Here is a 22,308-nt window from a genome sequence, read left to right as displayed (position 1 = left end):
AAGAAAAGAAAAAGTTAAACAAGATTTAACTAAAGGAACAAAATGGCGAGGAGACCTTTATGCTCATGGTATACCCATGTATGCTCTTGTCACTCCTTTCTTTCTTCCTGGTCCCTGGAGACATAGATTTTTATTTTCTTATATCAATACAACTGCTTATAACTCGGTAACTTTTGAAAACTTCTGTCAGTGAGCACAGTTTCTCATGTCTAGGTAGAAATGCACCACTTCTTACAGGCTTGTCTGGGATTATGGGCATATCAGGTGGTCCCAGAGACCAATGGTCCACCTTTGGGACCATCTGATGTGCCCATAATCCCAGAGATCGCAGATATCCAGAGATCAGATTGTTTCTGTCTTTTCTTCCCTTCATTTAGAAAATACAGAAATAATTCATCTAAAATCATATTACACTTGTTGGCTATAAATTTTACTGAAATGCTCTTCTCTGACTTTCAACAGCAGAGTCAAATTCTTACTAGGTTACAAGAGCCAGATATTGTCTGCATTTGAGCCAATTCACATACAGAGGGAAAAAAAAAAATAAAAGGAGAGAGGGGAAAAAGCCCAAAAGCCCAAATCAACACCTCTTCCAAGCTAGGAAAAAACACAAGAATTGCAATTTTTTTGTTGAAACTGTGCTGTTTCCATGGGGTTTCTTTCCTGGCAACACTACTCCATAGTYGTATGAATTGATTCCGAAACTACTGGCTAAATTGCCAATGCTCAAGCAAAATCCAGCAAGGCCAGAAGGATCCTCACCCCCAGAACAATGATGCAAAGGACTATCATATCTCTAACCTAGGGCTTCTCTCTGACACCAGTCTGGTAGCAGGTGTTTGAGAAGTGCCTAAACCCAGGGAGCACACAGACTGATCCTCCCCTCAAGACAGAGGCACTCCCAGCTTATCATTGCCAGCTGTTTAGGGATTTCCAGATGGATTAATGATTTGACACTTGCTTTGTGCAACTGTTTCATCTGCCTTAGCCTTTCACTGCTGGAGCACTCTTCTGTGTACACTAAAACTCAACTAGTTCCCAGCATTGGTATGGGAGTTGCAATTAACTCCATTGAAGCCTTTGTTTAGTAGCAGTTTTTTATGCAGCCAATTTCAGCTCCAACAGCTTCACTGCCCTGTAGTTCTTCCCACAGGATGCTCAGCATGGCTTCTGCAGAGGTCTGGAGCTCTCATGAAAACCTCTGTTCTCTTACAGATGTATACCCTTATTAYTGTTTCTTTTCCAGATGAGTATCTTCTGTGGCCAGATCTGAGAAGCAAAACAGAACCAGCTTGTCCTTTTCAATTCACTGACTGAGATTCACATTCGCAGCAAGTTCTGGATCTTGTGGGTGGAAGAAGCATCCCTGGGGCATTGGGATGCCCAATCATTACAACCCAATTCCCCATTTCTCCAGTGTCAATAATACCTGGCATTGGCTCCTTGTGGCCAAACTGTCCCTTTGTTATTTTAGTAGGTGCCAGAGTCAATGAACTAGAGAGGGCTGCTGTCCAGCTCTCCCTGAGCTGTTAATCTTGCAGCCCATCCACCTGAATTATGAGGCTTGCTTCCTGTGTTTTACACAGTTATTTGTGATCTTAATTTATTTTAAAATGCTTGCTCAGTCCTAATGTGTCCGGACGGCAGTAGCAAGCTGAGGTTATAATAGCATTTATCACTTAGCGTGAACGTGGTGAGAGCCTGTGCAGGGCTGCATGCTGATAGCTCACTTGGGCCACCTAGGTTTCATTACCTACTTCTTAATGGGCCAGTTTGACATCTATTAGAGAGAAATCCTCTCAGAGTGAAACAGTGGCAAAGGAGAAATACCAGTTATTCATTTTAATGAGAGACAAGGAAGAAACAATCTAGTGCTTTGATGGAATGCAACCTACTGCTTATTTATCTCATTAAGACTACACAGTATGGCCCTGTGGATATCCTGCCCTGAACCAAGGCCTAGTTCATAAATGACAGTTACCTCAGCAAAGATAAATCATGCCCTCAAGACATGACACAGAGAAATCTCTGAGAAAGAAATCAGGTCATTTTCCCACATACCATTAACGCCTTGAGTGCTGGGTCCTTCTACAGCTATGGTCTCAAGAACTGCAGGACCACAGCGCTGATGTTGGCAGGGATTATTTATGTTATGTGTAGGGGTTAGGGAGAAGAAACTAGGACTACATGTAAGCATTGGAGTGTACATGTGAGTGACTGATGTTGCGCAGCGATCCTTAGCTCTTCTGTTCACCAGGGAGCACAAACACAGACACCAAAAGACAGATACAAGCTTGTCAGGAAAAAAAGACAAATGCATTAAAATATCCCTGAGAGGCTGAGGTAGTGCTTTGAACACCTCATACACACCAAGAGAGAGATGGCAAAAACAAAGCAGGGACATCTACACAGAGGTTGCTGGTGTGCTGAGCTGAGAGGCTGGCTGCCAGCCTGAGTTCAAGTCCTAGCTGAATCTTATGTGATAATTAGCCAAACACTACATTTGCCCCTTCTCAGCATCCACATATTGTGAAAGACCTGGATTCTCTGCTTACACTGGGGTAATTAACTACTTGGTCTCAGACTAAGAAGTTGGATGAGGATGGAATTGCATTACATGGATTAGAAAAAAGCTATATATAGTCATATCCCTAACAGGAGAAGCCCTGTTTTACCGACTGGGCACAGAGGACTGCTGGAATTGTTCTGTCTTTAATAATGGAAAATACAACGTTTGCCTCTCCTTTCCTTGAAAATGGGTGCTTTTTATAGCGTTGCAAAATCATAAACACAAGACAGGGGATTTTATGTTCTTGCAAACAGCTTCAGTTAGATGCAAACATAACTCTTGCTCCAGTTACCTGAAGAAGTTTGAAACTGAGGCGTCTTATCCTGTTCATATTTGACAAAATACATTAWATTTGACTATAGAACTTAACTTTTTATTAGACAAACTACGTTTAAAAAGACAGTAGAGTAGTTACAAAGAAAAGCACCATTAACCCTAGAAAACTGATATACCCTATAGGAAAGCTTGCAGAAAAAGCAAATTCACTGTCTTGGACGTGTCAAAATTTTTGCTGTACTGTAGCTACTCTGTGGTCAGAGAGAAGACTTGCACCCTCCAGAATAATCTGTTCTCTTTTTCATGACCTTTACTTGGAGGTTAAAACCTGCTACCTGCTTCATTATTATTTATAATGCAGTAGCACCCAAAGATATCCAACCAGGATGAATTGTACTGGTCACTGAGCCGTGCAGCTAATGAAAGGGCAGTCCTTGCCCCCATGGTGAGCAGCTAAAGTGTAAGATCGGAGACTACAGGTAGCTTCATCAAAGCAATGTGGGAAGCACAGGGTAAGCGAGAGCCGATTTTAAGAAGTATGATAGTGGGAGTCACAGAGCTCCAGCTGCTTGTGTTGTTATGCACTTTCTAAGCCATGTGGAGAGGGGAGTCCTGGCAGTGGGAAAGGTCTTGGCTGTAGCTGTGAAGGGGAAAGATATTATGGCTGGAATTGAAGAGGGGACACAACACCCTTCAGGTAGGGACACATGCCTGTCCCTGGCCTTGTATTTGTCTCCTATCCACAGAGATACATGCTCAGGCCTTTGGGAAAGCTTTGAGGGAGGCATGGAAGGAAGAAGAGGAGGAAAATCTCGGCATGCATTACTAGGTGACCTACCTAGATTGAGGATGAGTAAGGCAGSGCACCCAACCACAGCTGCCAAGTCTTCTGCCATGTATCCCTTCAGCATCATGACAGTGTCACACTACTAGCCTTAAGATGACAAAACAGCCAGGAGATGGCTGGGAATGAATCAGTCTCATTTGCTGCAAGGCACTACAGGAGCTAGAAGAACTCGATCTCCAGAGCTCGACTTGCTGCAGTCTGGATGCCCTGAGAGGATACTGGGCTCCAGCCTGCTCTTGAAATAATGCTCCTAAGGAAACTACAGATGTGCCATAAAGCTTCTCCATATCTGCCCTGCCGACAATGGTTGTGAGAATTTTGTGCAACACATGGAAGCTGGAGAACCAGAAGTTTGACAGTGCCAGTTCACAGTTCCATCCTAATTCAGAGGAGGGGAAAAACCTGAGGAAAACTAAGTAGAATAAGAAAGTGCCATTTTTGTGCAAACTGCTTAGAGGAATTAGCACAAAGCAAGCTCACTGGGGACTGAGGATTTAAGGATCTCAGCAAAGGAGYCAGACAATTAAGGAACAAGATCTCATGGAGCAGCAGTGCTCACTCTGCATGAACGTATGAGACATTTTAGGCCTTATATGACTTTATAACACAAAGGAGAAACGTTTATGAGCTATGCAGCCTGCTGCAATAAGCACACATCACATCCATGACAACCTGCAGTGAGACACAGATCAAGCAAGAACGGGGAGGAGAACTTCTCTAGGAGAAACAACCCTTCCCATCCTGCATGCATAACCCTTCCCAGAAGACCCGCACCAAAACAACCTTGCCAAGGATGGCGTTCAGCCGTTCCGATTCACAATCCACCACCACCAGCCTTTCCTTCTTCCTCTCCAGCTCCTGGAAAAGCATGCGGTAGCCTTCCTCCGTTGTTGTCAGGATGTTCACAGCTGTCACCTGCCAGTTCTTCTCGGCTGCAGTGTCCAGCACTTTCTGTAAGACTGACAGCCCTATGATGGGAAGAGAGGGGGAGAAGACAGCAGARGGAGAACCAGGGTTTACTTGTGCAATGGTATTTTTCCTTCTGACAGCCTGCATAGCTACCTCAAGCTGCGCTTGACACAGCATTGCAAAAGCTCAGCAGAACTGCAGTTAGCAGTTAATAGTCTAGCATTTTACCCAAACACAGCTCGGCTAGAATTAATGACTCTTGCCTCTTCTATCCTAGCACAGAAAAATAGGATGATTCCAGGCCTAGTTTTCCTTTGTAATCAGCAGATCAGTCTCGTTGATCAGGCCCTGCTGTGGGATTCAGATAAGAGACTCTAATCCCAGTCCTGTTGTCTGTCACTGCCCAAATCACTTAATTTCTCTGGGCCATAGTTCTCTTCTCATCTTTGATCTGYTTAGGCTCTAAACTCCTAAGGTTAGGGACTCCCTCAGCAATCGCAATACACAATCAAATTCAGCATTCTTGTCTCTCCTGGCAGCATCTCATCAGAAAACTCCATTATTTTTAAAAGGATCTTGCTTAAATTACATACATAGCCTTCCAGAGGAGATATTACACATAGTCAGCACCACCCTGGAGTCCAACTAGACATCCCTGTCTACTGCAGACATTGAGAACATTCGGCATGCCCATGCCTCACTGCAACAGAAAGCAGGGTGGGACGCTTTACACCTTCTCCTCTGTTGAGTCATCTTGTTCCTGCAAGGGTTTATGTTAAGTTCCAAGGCAGTGACAGGGAATGACCCGCACCTACGTGCTGTCCTCCACGAGCCCTCTTTACTCTCAGCTTCTAAGCCTGGAGCTTTAGAGGCATTTGAGAGCTGGGGAAACTTGGTCACAGAGCAATGAGGTCATCTGCCCAGTTCATGGTTTAGAAAGTTGGGTAATAACTTCTTTTCCTTTCTTTTTTTTTTTTTTTAATAAACAACACTCATTAACACAAGGAACTCAGAGTTTTCAAAACTACCTGCCATAAACACACACACATATCATAGCTGTATGTGCTCATTTGAGACCTTGATGTGCTCTCAGGTGAAACCTGAGCAACTGTTGTTTCATGTTCACAAATATGGGGCTGAAAGTGGACTTGAACTGGGCAGACTATTGAAAATAAGACATCTTCAATATAAATAATTTCCCTATTTGAAACCCAAACCACTCAAACATAAAATATTTGCCTTGTGCTGCTATAGTGCAAGCCTGACAGAATGAACATAGATGTAGTTGGTCAGACTAGTGCTTTAGCTACTCCAGTGTCTCATTTACAGCCATGGTCAGGAATGGGTTTTTAGGCAGGGAATAAATAACAGCAAAGGCATAGTGTGACCCTTCCTTTAACATACCAACTCAACCTCCAGCAACCTGCAGGAAGGGGACTTCATGAGGCAAAGACTGCATCTAGACCACTATGTTTTATTGCCCCATAACTCTCCCTGCTTACTTGTGACTTACCCCGGTCAGCATCATAAATGTACACAAACTTCTGCCAGCTGTAGTGTTCAATGACATTGATGAGAGCATCCTGGAGCTCCGGGCGAAGCTGAAGGACAAACTGGTTGGATGTTTCAACGGGAAAGCTGGGTGTTATGAAGCAGACATGCAGAGCCCCACAGAAGGATGTGAGCATGTTGACAGTCCGCCTCTCATAAAATCCAAAGATGGCATAGACGCCCTTGGAAAACTGTGAACAGACTGGAAGAACACAGGAAAGGGTTGTGAGAGGAGAAGGACAAAGAGGTTTGTCAGAGAAGTCACCAAAATAAATCTTTTCTTTGAGATGAGCTGCAGCATCTCCACAACAAATCATTTTCTCTAGGCCTGTGGGTTGGTGAATGCACCCATGTCATATGAGCAACAGGGTGCTCTGTTCTTGACCTCTACAGAGCTGCTTTATTTCTGATCAGCAGAAGGGACACGGGAGAGTGAATTCACTGTCCTCAGGGCTCTTTTGGAGTTTTGTGATGTGTTGTCTGAACAAGGGAATCCCTGAGCAGGAAAGCACCCTGCTACAGCAAGCCCTGTCTCCTTGGGATGGCTGCTCTCTGGCAACAGGAGCTGCTTTACTATGTGGGGGAAAGGTGGCTGCTCAGYGTTGCTATTGCAACCCTGGATTCATTCATGGAGCAGAAAGAAAGGGTTTGCACCACAACATTACCATTTATTGCCAGTGACTCTGGGAAGAAACCATGGGCTTGACCTCAGAAGCTGAGCCCATGATGAGAGAGCATCTCAGCAAAGGTTCAGCTACCTTCAATCCAGCCACAGCATGGCTACTGCGAGATATGACCACCAGGCACAAGCTGCCAGCACTGAGGTCTCCAAGCCTCTAATATGTGGTACATGAAGGTACCTGGAGACACCTGTGTGGCTCCTCACAAGATGGCAGCAGGGAAGGCTGTGGCTGCAGTGAGGTGTGGGTGACGATCTGGGAGATCTCCACAGCTAAAACCCGGTGTTGTGTGCCAGGTGATCCAGAGGACAGTTGTATCTGATCTCATTAGTCAGCACTATGCTGCGCAGAGAGGGCTGTCTCAGGTCAAAGGCCTTCTCAAGAGAGCACTTAATGAGATCATGGAGCTGCTGGAAAAATGCCTCGGGATCTCAGTGAGGCAGAGAGCTCACACTTTGGGTTGTAAAACTCAGTCCCTAAGACAGTCAGACTTGTTTAATATCACTCCTGTTTATGGTACATCCCAAGTTATTATCAATAAATCTCCAAGCTGGAGGTGGTGGCAGTGGCAGCATTTTCCCTATGCCAGAACTCCTGGCACTAGTGTTTCCTCCTGTTGTCACTCCAACTCTGAAGACCCTTGGCTGTGACATTTATTCTGACTCAACATGTCCCTCCCTGCTCCCCAGCTCCTCTGCCAAGTGCAGAGTGAGAAGTTGCATGCGACATTTTGGGGTCCYTGGCAAGCACTCTGCATTGCTTGGGAATCCCTTGACCTGATCTGAGCTGGTGGCTGCCAATACTGTATCTTCTGCATGTGTGGCAGAAGACAGGCTCCTTAACCGAGCTTGCTCTCTCCTTAGCTAGGCTTGTTCCAAGCTCTGACTCTCCAGAAGTCACCCCTAACCGTCTTACAGCCAGTTGAGATAAGATTGCTTTGTTCCTTACTTCTCTACCCTTGGCATCAAATATGCAGAGGGAAAAGCAAGGAAGCCAGCTGCCCACTGTGCAAAGGAAGCCTCAGCTTCCACCTAGCTGCCAAAATGAGGTTGATGGATTTTTGAAACTCTATGGAGTGTCAAGAGCTGAGAATTGTATCTTGTGACATTTGTGGGAATTTCTGCTTCCTTTTGGAGCTGAACCCAGATTTTGAAAAGCTCAGTTCAGCAGTTTGTTCCCAYGGTTATTCGCCCTCTTTTCACCATTCAGCATGTGTCACAGGCTCTCCAGCTGACCCTCAGGGTCCACAGTCTCAAATACCTCAATACCCTCCTCCCCTAAGAGCACTGACAGTTCTGTGGGGCAGAGACTTCTTGCAAAACACAAACCATGACAGGAATAAAACTCTCATCTTTTATTTTCACTGCAGTGTCTCTCTTTGCAATCAGCAATTGTGTCTGTATCAGCTGGAGTCACTGCCCTCATCACAGGTCTGACACATTCAGAAAGAAAAGTAGCAGATACGAATAGAAACAGTCTGAACATCATTTCCATGTGACTGGACCAGTGGGTCTAATGAACAGTGCGATATACCATATGTGAGAGATCAGAACATGATCTCTGGAGACCTAGACTTCAGATTCACCGAATGATTAAAGTGACATTCTCAGGGCAGCTCAGCAATCCAGTGCAATTAAAATTCCAGACAAAAAAACTTGGCTAGCCTGTTTTGTTTTAAGCAAACCACGGCTTCCTTGAATTTTATCTTCTATTTGAAATGATTCTATTATTTTTTAGATTTTTTTTTAACTCTGTAGCTCAGTCATGCTCAGCCAGCCTCCTACACTGTTCTGAGACATTCATCATTCCCAGCATTTGAAACAGATTGCATCAAAGATGCCTGGGAGAACGAACAGTCTTTATCATTAGTAAGTTTGGAGAAGAACCCTAGCTCTCACTATATTTTCAGACTAAGAGGGGCCATGGACGAGGTAGATCATCTGGGAAAAAGACTTGCTGAGGGTTATAACCTGAGTAACAACAAAGAAACTGTCAATTAATCTGGAAAAATAAAAAGAGTAAGAACTGGAGCCACTATTTGGAGATTAAATTTGATATAATGTAAAAGTGGTGGCCACACAATGATGTAAATCTCAGGACTATTTCAAATTACAAGTGTTCCAAATGTATTAACCCTGCAAAACTAAAAAGAAGCTACTTCCAATTTATTTCATGAACTAAGAGGTAGTTGGAATTTCTTACTATTTGCCTTAATTGTTTTATTAAGCAAATTTGTTAATAATGTACTTCACTCGATTGCTCTAAAGCTTCCTAATACTACTAAGAATTGTAAACCTTGACTACAGGAAGCAAATACTTTAAACTACCTTTTCTGTTTTCTAGTAGGGAGGAAGCTCATCAGTTTCTCAGTAGTCATAAGTGTGTGATCAATGCCCTTCTACAAAAAAATTAAGAAGCACAGGGATAAAGATCACAGTGGAAGGTCTAGGAAGATTAACTTTTCTAATCAGTTGGGTTGTGATAATGCCACACTTTGCAAGCCTCATGCAACTGTCTGTTAATAAGTAGATAGCCACAGACAGGCTTTTCTTGAGAACAGTTACACTTAATCTGGTAATTAGCTCTACTAGTTGAATTTGGACAGTTCAGCTTCTGACATGGAAGGAAACTGGGTGAAAATCAACAGCAGAAATGTTTGCAAATCCAAAAATATAAATATGAGTGAAGAGTGTTTACTTGGATAAAAATTCAGGCATTTGTGATGATTTGCATGTGCCATTCTTGGCCCCTGGGCTGCATGAAGGGAAAGAAGGACAGAGAACATCTAATCTGGGCTGTAACTATGCTAATATTTTAAAGTGAATTTGCAATTAATTACACAAAAGTTTGGCTCTAAATAGGCCCTCAGAAAATATAGTTCACAGCAATTAAAAACCATAGCAACTACTACTGCATTCCCCCTGATCAGTAATGGCATGGTGATTTCCCTGCAACTGCTCACACTTGTATAACTGATTTGGTTGGGACTTTTGGCTGGGACATTCCCAGGATGTGTTGTCCCAAGCACTGCTGACATCCCATAACCCTTGTCCTCCAGGCACAARAGCTCTTGCTGAGGCTTTCCGGGCTAGCACCCTCACTTTTTGCAGAGAGCCATTCCACAAAAAAGATAAGGTAAAAGCAGAGGCTCTGGTAGCCAGTAAAACCAGTCATCCAGCATGGAAGCAGAAGAAAAGAGGGGATCTGGTTTATGTTGTTGCTGGGTCCCCTTTGCTAGATATCCATGCTAGATACTCATGCCCTTCCTTTGATCCTAATTGTCTACAAATCTATTCTAGACATCTGGTTGCAGCTACCATCTTCTCCCAAGTAAACATGAGAGCCTTTGCCTTTGGATTCTGATGGGGAAAAACATGCATGTTTCTGCTGTCCTTGACTCAGGCTTAAAATCCTCAGATTCTGGGCTTTCTATGCATACACTCTCTGATTTCTCTTTTTACACGGAAATATTCAAGGTAAAATACATAAACCTGAGAGCAGGAAACACCGATTCTACTGAAAGCACATCCAGGATGTGACACCTACCCGGAAGCTGRAGAGAGATGCTCTGGCCACCTTTACAGATGCTTCCAAGAAAAAGAAAAAGACATGTCTACAGCTTTAAATTGCACATTTTCACTTCAGAAGAGGAAAGCACCAAAGCCATGTTGAGTTGATATAAATTTGAGGAAGATATTGTTTGGCTAAAGCTCTTAGCCAGTCAGGGAAAGAGCAGATGCACAAGACTGGTTTCTGCACTCACGACGGTCAAGGATATTTTGGAACTGGAGCTTTGATCTGGCCCATGTGAGAGGTAGATGCCAGCTATATTAGATTCTTCATTTGGATTTTAATAAAAACAGAAAGAAAATCAAAAATTTACTCTCAGAAATGGTGATCACAAAGAAGTGCTCAAACAGTCTTGGGATTGGAGGGGGAGGAAGGGCCAACAGGCTCTACAGAAGGATGGGAATGAGGATTTGGCGTTTAGGAGTGAGAATGGTGTGATTCTGCTGACAATTTKCAAACAGGACTGCAAAAAGAGAACTGCTCTCCCTGGACAGAGCTGGAGAAGAAGCCTGGTAGGAGAACCTGCAACTGCTTATCTGCCATTTCCTTTAGAAGTAGGATTTTCACCATTTCACTGCGTTTAAGGCTAGAAGGAGATATCAGATCACTTACACTGACTTTTTGTATCTCATGGACCATTAAGTTTCACCCAGTTAGCCCTGGAGTGGCTAATACAGTTTGGTGGAAGAGATTTAAGTTCTCTGGAGACTCAACTGTTATGTGCCTCTGTTAGAGAACAGGAGCAGAAGAGACAGTGCTAATACTAACAGAGGTAGTAAAGACTGATAAAATGAAATATCCCCAGACGTTCCCACAAATGACCCATGATGTCTGTTGCCAAAGGAGACAAAAAACCCAGACGGTCCCTGCCAGGCAAGCTTTAGAGTCCTTCCTGATCTGGAGAATGTCACATCAGATGAGCCTCTGGGAGAGAAGACTGCAGCCTCTCCATATAAACCAYTCTTCTAATGCAAAACTGCAAATTTGAGGATTTTGAGCAAATAAAAATTCCTGCTCTCCACAGCCAAGGCAGGCAAGGAATGAAAAGGGTAATTTGGAAATTCAGTCTCCAAGACAAGTAGGGATTACTGAAACCCCTCTCCCAAAACACACAAGCCATAGCACTTACTTCAGAAACCAAATTAACAGACGCCTTTTAAAAATCTCAAGATAAGTGTGGCCAGACTTTGAGTGAAATACAATAGTCATCTCCACTTACCGTCTTCTGCGAGCTATTAAAGACTATCCTTGCAATGCCTGCAGCCCCAATATCACAGTGTGGCGGCTCTTTCATCTGCCTGAACCTCCCAGGACAGAGGACCAAACCCCTCACTTATCCATATATGACCTTGAAGAAAGGCAAATTTGTTGACAATGGTGGTGTCAAGGAGCAGTTCGCATGTGTCTCTTTTCTCACTTTGAATGTGTGTGTGCATGTGTGGGAAAGAGAAGGGGGATGTGCATGTGTAATGTATTTTTAGCATGYCCTGCCTGGAGGCGACCCTTACACTGTGATGGAGAACCTGACATCAGGTCGGCGAAGCCGGTGGAGTTTCGATGAAAGAGCGCTAGTGTCTGCTTCAATTAGGATCAGCTCAGCTTTCCTCCCAAATGTTTGTCCTCACAGTTCTCCAATGTGGCGTAGGTGCCAGAGCGCATCTCTTCAGCACATCCCAACGACAGCATGTTCCCACAGATTTCTCTAGCAGGGGAAAGCCAAACAGATTCTGCACTCCCCCATCATTCCACGTATGCATTTAGCTGACAGCAGATATGCCCCATATATTGGATCAACTGCAAATCAGGCTGATGTGATATCACAAGAAATACATGTTTCTATTATGTGTAAAAGATACAGAAGTGTGGTCCCTTCCATCATTTTTCTGCGCTCCTGATACTCCATCTGTCTTGGAAGCTGGAAAATAATGCTGATTACATCAAGATCTTCTTTCCCTCCCTCACATTTAAACAATACTTAACAATACAGACTTAAGAGCTGCTCATCACTGTTTCTGTTGCTAGATTTAATTTTTAGTTAGAGTGAAGTTTATTAATGAAAAATTAGAAAATAAAGAAGAAAATAAATATTTTGCAAAAACTAAAGGATCTAACAGTGATACAGAGACTTAGACTGAGACCTGGCTAGCAAATGGTAGGTTTTCCTTCATATCAAATTGGATTTGGGATACTTCTTTCTTGTTGATTGCTAAGTATACAGAAACACAAATGAAATAGCGCTCTTGTCAACAAAAATCAACAACATGGCAATAGATCTTTCCTCAGGCCTCTGAATTATTTGAGCATACTTTTGAATTATAATCATGGTAGTAGAAGATACGGGCACAGGAATTTGCAGTTGACTTTGACCTCTCTGTCAGTTAAAGGGCCCAGCTGAAAACCATAGCTCTTCCACTTCTGTACTTCACATCTTGAAAACACTTTGTCTTTTTCCACTACAATCTTGAAAAGTGTTTTTTGCTCAGCCTCACTATAAAACAGAAGAGAAAATCCAAATATCAAAGGTCATAACTGGATCATTGAGCTTGTTGAAAAAAAAGGAAGAACGGAAAGATAAGTTGTTTGTCAAGACTTTCCCTGTTTGCTCTGCTTGTTTTTAAACATATAGTTACCTTGAGGATTGCTAATATTTTGTTGAATAATACAAAATTGAGAATTAAATATAGAGAGGGGTTTCCAGCCAACAGTAAAACTATTTCTAGGGAATGGTGACATTTTTAACATGAATGGAGATGTCAAATTGGGGGCAAATTCCCTATGTGAAATACTCTGAGGTCAAGAATGCCTTTTAACAAATCCTGGAGGAGAACCTAGAGGAGACACAGGCCTGTATCTCCTGTGACTTTGGACATATAGGGTCACAAACTTGGATGTCCCCTTCAGTAAAATGTCACTTGAAAGCTGTAGTTTCTGGATAGCCTTTAAATGTTTAAATGATGGCTAGTTATCAGAAAGAGAACAGAGACAACACTGGAAAGGAGAGGAGGCCATCTCCAGGTGCACTGGGCATTCAAACGGCTTTGCAAAGGAGGGTGATTTCTGTGGTTAGAATTAGGTTGTTCTAGGAGGAACAGCTTGGCTAATGAAGGCCCTGTGGTTACCAGATCAAACTATGTGTAAGGGGAAACTGGTTCAATGCCAGCTCCATTTCACATGTGCTATCTAATCATAACTTGGGTGTTTGTCTGTGAAGTGGAGGAGGGACTCCCTCTTCCTTCCATCGCCTTTCTCTGAGACTCATCTACTCCCGTACCTTGGGAAAGAGACTGTCTCTTGCTACATGTCTGTATAGCCCCATAATAAGGCCTTATTTAGGGCTCTAGATGCTGATGCCATGCTCCTATTCTGTGTAAGATTCATGCTGCTTCCTRCCTTTAAAATTCTCCAGTGTCCCACTTTAGAGACACAGCTTTTCCAAAGCACTCTCTTTTTTAAAACAAGAGAGACCTGGGAGAAGGGCCTGGAAGCTCTTTTGCATTCTCCAGTTCTAGTAGAGGAACTGACCTTTCCACCTTACTTCATTTTTAACACTGAAGTCTTTTTAAAARGATTCTCTTTCCCTGCACACACCAGGGAAAGCTAGCTGGGGGTCTGGGGTAGAGCTAGCTGTCAAGTCATTGCAAGCAAACCCAGCTGGGACAGAGTCTTGTGAGATCCTTTCATAGCACACTACATAGTCAAAACCCATCATATTTACCTGACAGAAAGTACATCTCTTGCTCCCTGGAGCCCATGGATGGCCTRTCTGTGGTCTTTGAGTCTTATATGGCTTTTGAGCAGTTTGACAACTGCCAGACCTATGCCTCATATCACCAGCAAGCCTGTGCTGGCATTAGTGTTCCTGGGCAGCCTGGCATTCTTGCTAAGGGTCTCCTAGGCTCCRGAAGACTGACTATTCCTACTTTCATCTAAACTTTTATAATGAGAAAGAAAACCAAAAATTTGCCTTCACTGAGTTCCCCATGTCTGAAGCARAGTCATAAATATTAAAGCAGGATTACTACAAATGGAAAAGTGACAGCTATATTAGAAAAGGAGGTGAGGGATGAGAGCTRAACCAATTTTACTTTTGCTGCTTCATCAGGCGGCCTTTTATATTGTACYGGTCCTTCTGCGGATAGTGCTATAYRAGGAAAAACTAACTACATAGTGGCATAGCTTTCTGCCAGGAAACACGAGCAACAACAGTGGTGAAGAACAAAGCACCAGACCCACAGCATGTTAACACAGTACATAGCACACTGTCTCTTAGGTTAGCACAGCATTTAATTCTAGGCTGTAAGAGCTGAATTATTAAAACAGAGTAAAAAGAGGGGAGCAAGGGGGGGGAGATAAGAAGTAGCAGAAAGCAAATGTGTCACATAAAGAAGAGCTCACTGCAGATGAAATGCATTTTGTCTTCAATAGCTTCTTTTCCTTCCCTAATGCATTRTATCTGTTCACAGTAGTTTTTCTAGACATTAAAGTCTGTGACTGTCTTCAGTGCAAGCCTTGTGTTCTGGTAATGATTTTTAAGTGCCTATCTTGAAGCTTGTTGCTGGTTGGAGTGTAAAAGTCAGACACCGGACTTTCCTTGGAAAGGTGATTGCAAGATGAATGCTCCTTCCACTGRGGAGGAGGGTGTTACCTTCTGCCTAAAAGACTCCTTTCTTAATCTTTGTCCCATTAATTCTAACTYTGGTCCCATGTGGCCTCTTCATAAAATATTTGCATAAATAGCCCCAGATTTGTTCTGTGYTCTTCCAGATGTGCCAGTTTGGAAGTCAAACTGATCTATCAGTCTCTGATGTGCTCTCTGTGAGCAACAACATTCCTGAAACTCATATTGTTACCTSTAATTGAGAAAAGAGTGTTTGGATAAATTTTGTCAGCTATACTGTTTCTGCTTTTTTGGAATATTTCCTGCTCCTAATAATGTTACCGACAACTCTTCCCTTAAGTCTGCTCTAGGCATGTAGTTCATTTATGATGTATATACCATTTTTCCCAGGTACATAATATGAAGATAGTAATCAAGACCACCTTTTAACAGCAATCCTGAGTCAGTCTCTCTCCTTTCTCTCCTTGACTCATTAGCTCATTACCTTTTACTTTTTCTTCACAATTGTGCCTTGTGAATCTTCGTCTATTTTCAATCTATATGATAAAATTCTTTTGAGCCACTGAATATTATGCTCTAATTTACATAATCAGGGCCAAAATTTGTGATTTGACAGGTGACTGAAGAACAGACTAACTTCCAGCATGGTTATTTCATGCAGGGAACCATGACAATATGGTTATCACCAAGACAGGAATCAGAACAATTGAATTTAGAGAGCAGGTCTGGGAAGGAAGATCTCACCTGGTTATCGGTGACAGCAAGGGCTGGACAGCCCACAGATCCCCTCCAGTCCTRYGTCTATATGCAGTACTTTCTGTGCTTACTTTGGGATCTCAGCCAACATTTAGTAGTATTGAATTTTGACCTGCATACAGAGTTCTTTTTTTTTTGGTTTGTAATAGTTCTCATGGTGGCTTTAAATACTTCCTCTCCCAGGCACCAGCAAGATGTATGACATGCACTGAAAGCATATACCTGTTCTACAGGCAGGGCACACGTGAGGCTTTGGATCACACAGCCTGGATCACGGCACACACAAACTCACACTGCAGGGTGATACCACCTCATGCCCTGAGCCTGCTTTTTGCCACCCAGCAAGAAGAAGCACCTTCTCCTTTCTCTAGGTATTTTTTTCCCCACTCCTGTTCTAAATTTCCAGCTTTTATTTGTTTTATGCTATGGTGCATAAACTCTTATCCTGGCATGGCACTAAGTTAGGGCTCGTTCACTTCAAACAAGCAAGGGGCTCGGGCGTGTCCTGYACCCCTAGGTGGACTGCACAGATGTTGAGATGAGGTCCAGCTGATTCGGGGCCACGTTTGTCCCATTGCCTTCCTTGCAGAGGTACCTGCCACAGGTGCAACTGTCRCTCTGTATGTGCTGGCAGGATGCTGGGCACAATGCTATGAGGCCTCTGTGAGGCATCATAGTAGATGCGTTTTAAATAACATATTTAAATAAAGCAAGCCCCTGAATAGCTTCCTTGGAGTACAGAATTACCTTCCCAGCAGAAAGGAGAGGGATGATATAGCTGGCTACCCATGGAAAGTAAAAGAAAAGATAAGGGGGGACCTAAAGGGAGAGCTGGGAGAATCTTCCTCAACCTAATTGATCTTTTATGTAGTGATGATGTCTTGTGTGTGTTGTGCATTAAAATATCACACAGCCTCTGAGACAGGTTGGCTGATGCAGGCTGCCAGAGGGCATACAGATGTTTCCCTCTGGTGGCAATTTATCATTGGCCTTTCTGGCATTTGTCTCTCCATTCATTTAAGAATAAAAGGCAGCAGACCAAAAGTATAGGTTTCACGATGTGTGGGRAAACATCTCCAACCTCCCCTCATCCAAGAAATACAAACTCTCTGGTCCTCAGAGCCAGATCTAGGCAATGAAGGAAGAACTTGCATTTATCCAGGACAAAGAGTTCCTCTTCAAAGAAAACCTCTTGCATACATGACTGAGTATTTGTCCTTAGGGGCCTGAAGTGGGATGAGGCATTTAACCCTATCAAGTGCCTGATATTTTATCTATAAACATTCTTGTTTTATATATATAAATATTAAGACTGCATTACAAGTATGTGCTGAGATAGTGGAGGAAATTCTTCATGTGCCCTCACTGCTCCAAAACCACTATGTTTTCTGTAATAAATGGAGCCCTTGGAGCTTTCTGAAAAAAAAGGAGCAGTAGAAGTACAAACCCTGAAAACTACACGTGGCATGTAAGGGCTAACTCTCAATAACATAGTGGCTGATACACCAGAGGGCTGTGCTGCCATTCAGAAAAACCTGGACAGGCTGGAGAGYTGGCAGAGAGGAACCTCATGAAGTTCAGCAAAGGCAAGTGCAGGATCCTGCACCTAAGAAGAAATAAACCTGTGCACCACTACAGGTGTGGGGCGGACCTGCTGGAAAGCAGCTCTGTGGAGAAGTACCTGGGAGTCCTGGTGGACAACAAGTTGACATGAGCCAGCAATGTGCCCTTGTAGCACATTGGAAAATTCCTTAGGAAAAGTGTTGCCAGCAGGCTGAGGGAAGTGATCCTGCCCCTCTACTCAGCCCTGGGGAGGCTGCACCTGGAGTACTGTGTCCAGTTCCAGGCTCCCCAGTTCGAGAGAGACATGGAGCTACTGGAGAGAGTCCAATGTAAGGCTATGGAGATGATTAGGGGACTAAAACATCTCTCTTGCAAGGAAAGGCTGTGAGAGCAGGGCCTGTTTAGCTTGAGGAAGAGAAGACTGGGGGGGGGGTGTTATCAATGTATAAAAATATCTTAAGGGAGAGTGTCAAGAGGATGGGGCCAGATTCTTTTCAGTGGTACCCAGTGACAGGATGAGAGGCAACGGGCACAAACTGAAACACAGGAAGTTCCATCTGAACATGAAGAAAAACTTTCCTGTGAGGGTGACAGAGCACTGGAACAGGTTGCCCAGGGAGGCTGTGGAGTCTCCTTCTCTGGAAGTACTCAAAGCCTGCTTGGATGCGATCTTGTGCAATTGCTCTAAGTGACCCTGCTTGAGCAGGCGGGTTCGACTACATGATCTCCAGAGGTCCCTTCCAATCTCAACCATTCTGTGATTCTGTGTGAACATAACGCTTTTGTATTACCAGGTGTATATTTTATTCACCTAAGGTCTGTGAATGCACAAATGGTTTGAAACCCCACTTAACACCTCAGAAAGGGTTGAGTTAGGTGCAGAATGACAAGGTTCTTTGATATCCAAGAATGCTGGCTTCTGTGGATTTAAGTGCCTCCCTTGGTGGTTCTTTGCTATAGTCATTTGTTGTAGGGTTTTTATTTTTATTTTTCACATTAATGTTCCATTCCATTGTGTTCATAGCTTTCTTCTGGCCTACTTAATGTCAGGGGGAATATTACCATTTCTTCCCTGTCATTAGAACAGCTTTAATCCTGTCTGCATTGCAAGGGCAATAAATGATAATAGCTACCAGATTTTTATTTCTGCAATGCTTCCAAGCACCAGGTTTTTAAAAAATCCCAAACAAACAAGTTTAAGCTTGGAATATTTTAAACCTGGTGGGAGACTGTGTTGTCTGGGGAGCAGGAACGCAGAACTGTGACAGATGGCAAGATCTGGACCTATGATTTGTAATTTCATGGTCTCTGGTGAAACTTCTGTGCAAACTCCTTGTTGTGGGTGGTGGAACAAACAGTTTACATGAAATGCATCTAGCTAACATGCACAGATAGAGCCTCTACAGAGAGGTGATACTTGTTAAACTGGGGCTGGACACAGCTGCAGTGTGGAGGGCAGCAGACGCCCATCCCACTGATCGGTGCTAATGGCAGGAAAGGGGGTGTAGGGGAAGCTCTGATTTCTGCTCCACCACTCCTAGGGTTAGACTTGGAGCCCCAACGTGAATGTGATCCAAAATACCAGAAGTCAGCACAACTATGGAGCTGGCTACACAGAAATTCATTGGAAATAAAATGGAATCCAAGATTTTCCTAAGTGTGTGAAATCTCTGTCATTTTACCAACATGCCAGAGGGGCCTTTTAGAACTACAATCTTCTTATAATCCCGCACTAGGATCCCTAAAATCATCTCTCTTAACAAATTGGTCCCACACTGAAATGGACATCACTCCGCATGCAGGTAAGTGCCAAGAAGCAGGACCAGCTGCTGAGCACTTCTTCCATCACAGGAAACCATCTTGAGTGCACACCTTTTGCTTGAAAGGCCTTTGGACACACAATTCACGGTAGTGTTAATGGCAATCAATATCCAGTTCTCAGACACAAAGCACTGTATGAATGTGGTCTAGGCAGAAAATAAGTTTAGGAATGTCTTTTCTTCTAGATGTTTCACTTGCCGAAAATAGGGAACGTCACATGTTAGAAGAAAAATTTCTGCTAATGGAAAACACTAGGTCTTCTCCTGTGCTATGGTTCTCAGCCTAGAGGCCTGTGAAAATACAAGGAGCACCTCAGTTATCCTGAACATCCTGCACTGCCAGTGGGACAGAGAAAATAATYTCATCAAATGGGATGTGTATCTTGGGGAGAAAAAGCAGGAAGCGTCCCTTGCACTGGGAAAGCACTTAGATCTCTTCCTAATTTGTCTAGTTGCACACAAACAGTACCTGTTCTCCTCTACTAATTTCCATTCTGGAAGAGTTTCTAAAACTATGAAGAAAGAGACTCTCTAGAGAGCTGCAGAGAGCAAGAGAGATCATGTAAAACATTCTGCATAAATGCAAATTGTGGGGAGGCCAGCCAGAGCACAGGAAGGAAAGTTGTCAGGAACTTGGGGTCATTCATCATTTGAGAACAGTGACACTGTAAATAGACATGCAGCTTCTGTTTCAAGCAGTAACTCAATGTAAACTAAAGAGTATAACATGATTTAGGCAGCTACTGAGAAAACCCCACAGCTTCTCAGCTGAAATTTTGCCTATAAAATACTATTTAGGTAGAAAAGCTGCAGCACATTGGAGGATGCTAATTTGTACTATTTTTCATAAGTCTCAGAGAGACTCCTTCACTATTCACCAGATCTTGTTCAAGTCCCTTGTTGATGTTGCAGAGAGATAACTCTGATAAAACACATTTGTCTGTGAAACTGGAGAGAGATGCCAGCTATTCTGGGTCATATAGGTCTTGAACAGAGGGACGTTGGGAGCACTGGGTTTTCAAGGGGCAGAAACACTCCTTGGATTTAGCAAATATTTCTGCAGTGTAAGACACAACTGAGCCATGGTAACATCACACATCAGGTGTTAGATTTGCTTCCCACAAGGAAAACTGGGAAAACTGCACTGTATAAYTGATTCTAATAGTACATTCAAGGTGTGCACGTGGATGGCTAAATGCATAATTAAGCTAATTAAGGCATTATTTATTCCAGAAGCCTCCAAAGGAAAAGGAAGGAGGAAGTGTAGGTACAAAAGAAGTTTTCCAGTGCAGAGGCTACTGCTACCAGTGGGCAAAACCACAACACAGACTTGGTTTGGAAAGAACAATCAGAAATGGCTCTGGCACAGATTCCTCTACCTCCAGATGTGCACAAAATGCCAGGGGTGCAATGTGAAAGCCTGTGATCTTCATCTTCAGGGTTGTCATGGCTAAACTAGTGCAGGTTGTGATTTTTTTCTTCTTTCTCTACTCCAACACACTGAGTGCTGAATATAGCAGAGAGGAGTGTGTAGCCTTCACTCTATATTGCTGACACTCTTTTAGGGAACAGGTTAATTTCCCTGACAGGGAAACAATTTTTGACGGKCTATATTTAACATGGCTGTGAACATCTGCAGGTACATTTCCTAACCATTTAGTGTGAACATTCCCATGCACTACCAGTCCTTACAGCAGAGTAGAGTCAATTAAGAAACTCAGTAGCACTTCCAAAATRCGCTCAAATGACTTAGTCAACTTCCACTCCCCCTTAACAAAGAGGTGTTGGAATGATCTTAAAGTGATTTTAGATCTAGGAACATAAGGAAGCCCTATGATCCATGCAGCCTCTTAAAATTGGGCCCTAACTCACATAAATCGCAAGGATGCTCCTACAGAGGCTCTCTCCTGGGATAGCTTTTGTCAGTGCACACTGAGGTCTGATGCTTTTCAGGTATTGTCTGTTGAATTGACTTAGACTGGAAGAATTGGGATGCTGTGTGGGATGGGTTTGGTTGATGGGGTGTGCCACAAGCTTKTGTGCACATGGGCTTCGCAGTTCCTGGTGGCACTACTGTATGGTCATGTGACTACAACACACTCACTTGTATTGTCCTGCAATCTCCCACAGAAGGAGGGTAATAATGAGAAAAACCATCTACCTTCTGCCTGGTCAAAAAGAACAGTGTATGTAGAAACAATACAAATTAGATAGCTAGGAAATCTCTTCAGTGTAGAGCTGTTGTCTATATTATAGTCCCCCTGGTAACCACATTSAGGCCAACGGAATTGTACCAGGCCTGAATGTGGTCTAGTTTTGTCAGCTGGTAAACACAACATCTTTCCTGAGTGAGGTTGCAGGGATACAGGACCTAATTTGTGTGTGCAGTCAGCTGCGACTTGCTTGTAAAGTGTACTTGCTTCACGTCTGCTTGAGCACTGGTCGCCAAGGTCCTTCTCAGAAGTGTTGTCAGGCATGAAACCAAAAGGAATTTGTGATAAAAGACCCTTAAAAAACTTCTCTTGACTTTCTTACTGGAAAATTCTTCAAAGAAAATACGTATGAAATAACAGAAACCTGAGGAGATGTRAGAGCTGGGAGGGAGAAGGGGGATGGGGGAAAAGAGATCCAAGTTTTGGGTTCATTCATGGGGGAACAGCCAATCTAATTTCAAAATCAAGTTCGGTTTTAAAAGAGAAAAACAAGGATGAAAGAGAGTGTGAAGGATGGGAAGGGGAGTTAGGTGCAGGCATGCTCAGAGATCCAAGGGCTTTGTTCCTATTCTCAAAAAGTGGGGGAAAGAAATGGGCTATCAACTTCTGGGTCACTCTGTTCTTTCTTTGAATGGAGACAGTAACACTTTGCCCCCCCTTTCACATTCCCTGTCTTAGTTAAGAAGGGTTTTTTAAAAACCTCACTAGATGAAGCCAGGCAAATTATTCTCCATTAAGGTTTTGAACCTCATTTCACAGCTGGAAAGACTAAGGCACACACTTGTACAAGGCCACACAACAATTCTAGGGCAGAAGCCACACTCAGTTGGGTCCACAGAAATACTCTTCCTCCCTTTCTTCTTCTCCCTCATCCATAGCCAGAGAAGGAAGAGCTGGAAATCAATTTGTCTCTTCAAAAGGAGGTCCAGTGGTCTA

At 43.3% G+C, this 22,308-nt stretch overlaps 1 protein-coding gene across 2 annotated transcripts in view; it reads right to left on the bottom strand.

Moving 5' to 3' along the window:
• GRIA1 (glutamate ionotropic receptor AMPA type subunit 1) overlaps positions 1 to 22,308 on the bottom strand; it is a 128,698-nt gene that overhangs the window by 61,135 nt on the left and 45,255 nt on the right. For both annotated transcript variants that reach the window (XM_085317923.1, XM_085317922.1), the window contains exons 3-4: positions 6,115 to 6,354; positions 4,476 to 4,660 (exon numbers count right to left, since the gene is read on the bottom strand). In XM_085317923.1, the coding sequence (XP_085174049.1) occupies positions 4,476 to 4,660; positions 6,115 to 6,354 (425 nt within the window). The remainder of the gene's footprint in view (positions 1 to 4,475; positions 4,661 to 6,114; positions 6,355 to 22,308) is intronic.

Source organism: Rhea americana, unplaced genomic scaffold (genome assembly GCF_003343005.1).
Source record: "Rhea americana isolate MKP2758 unplaced genomic scaffold, rheAme1 scaffold_51, whole genome shotgun sequence".
In the NCBI taxonomy this organism is placed as follows: Eukaryota; Metazoa; Chordata; class Aves; order Rheiformes; family Rheidae; genus Rhea; species Rhea americana.
Note: the sequence above shows the minus strand (reverse complement) of the source record. Positions and strands in the feature narration are given on the sequence as shown.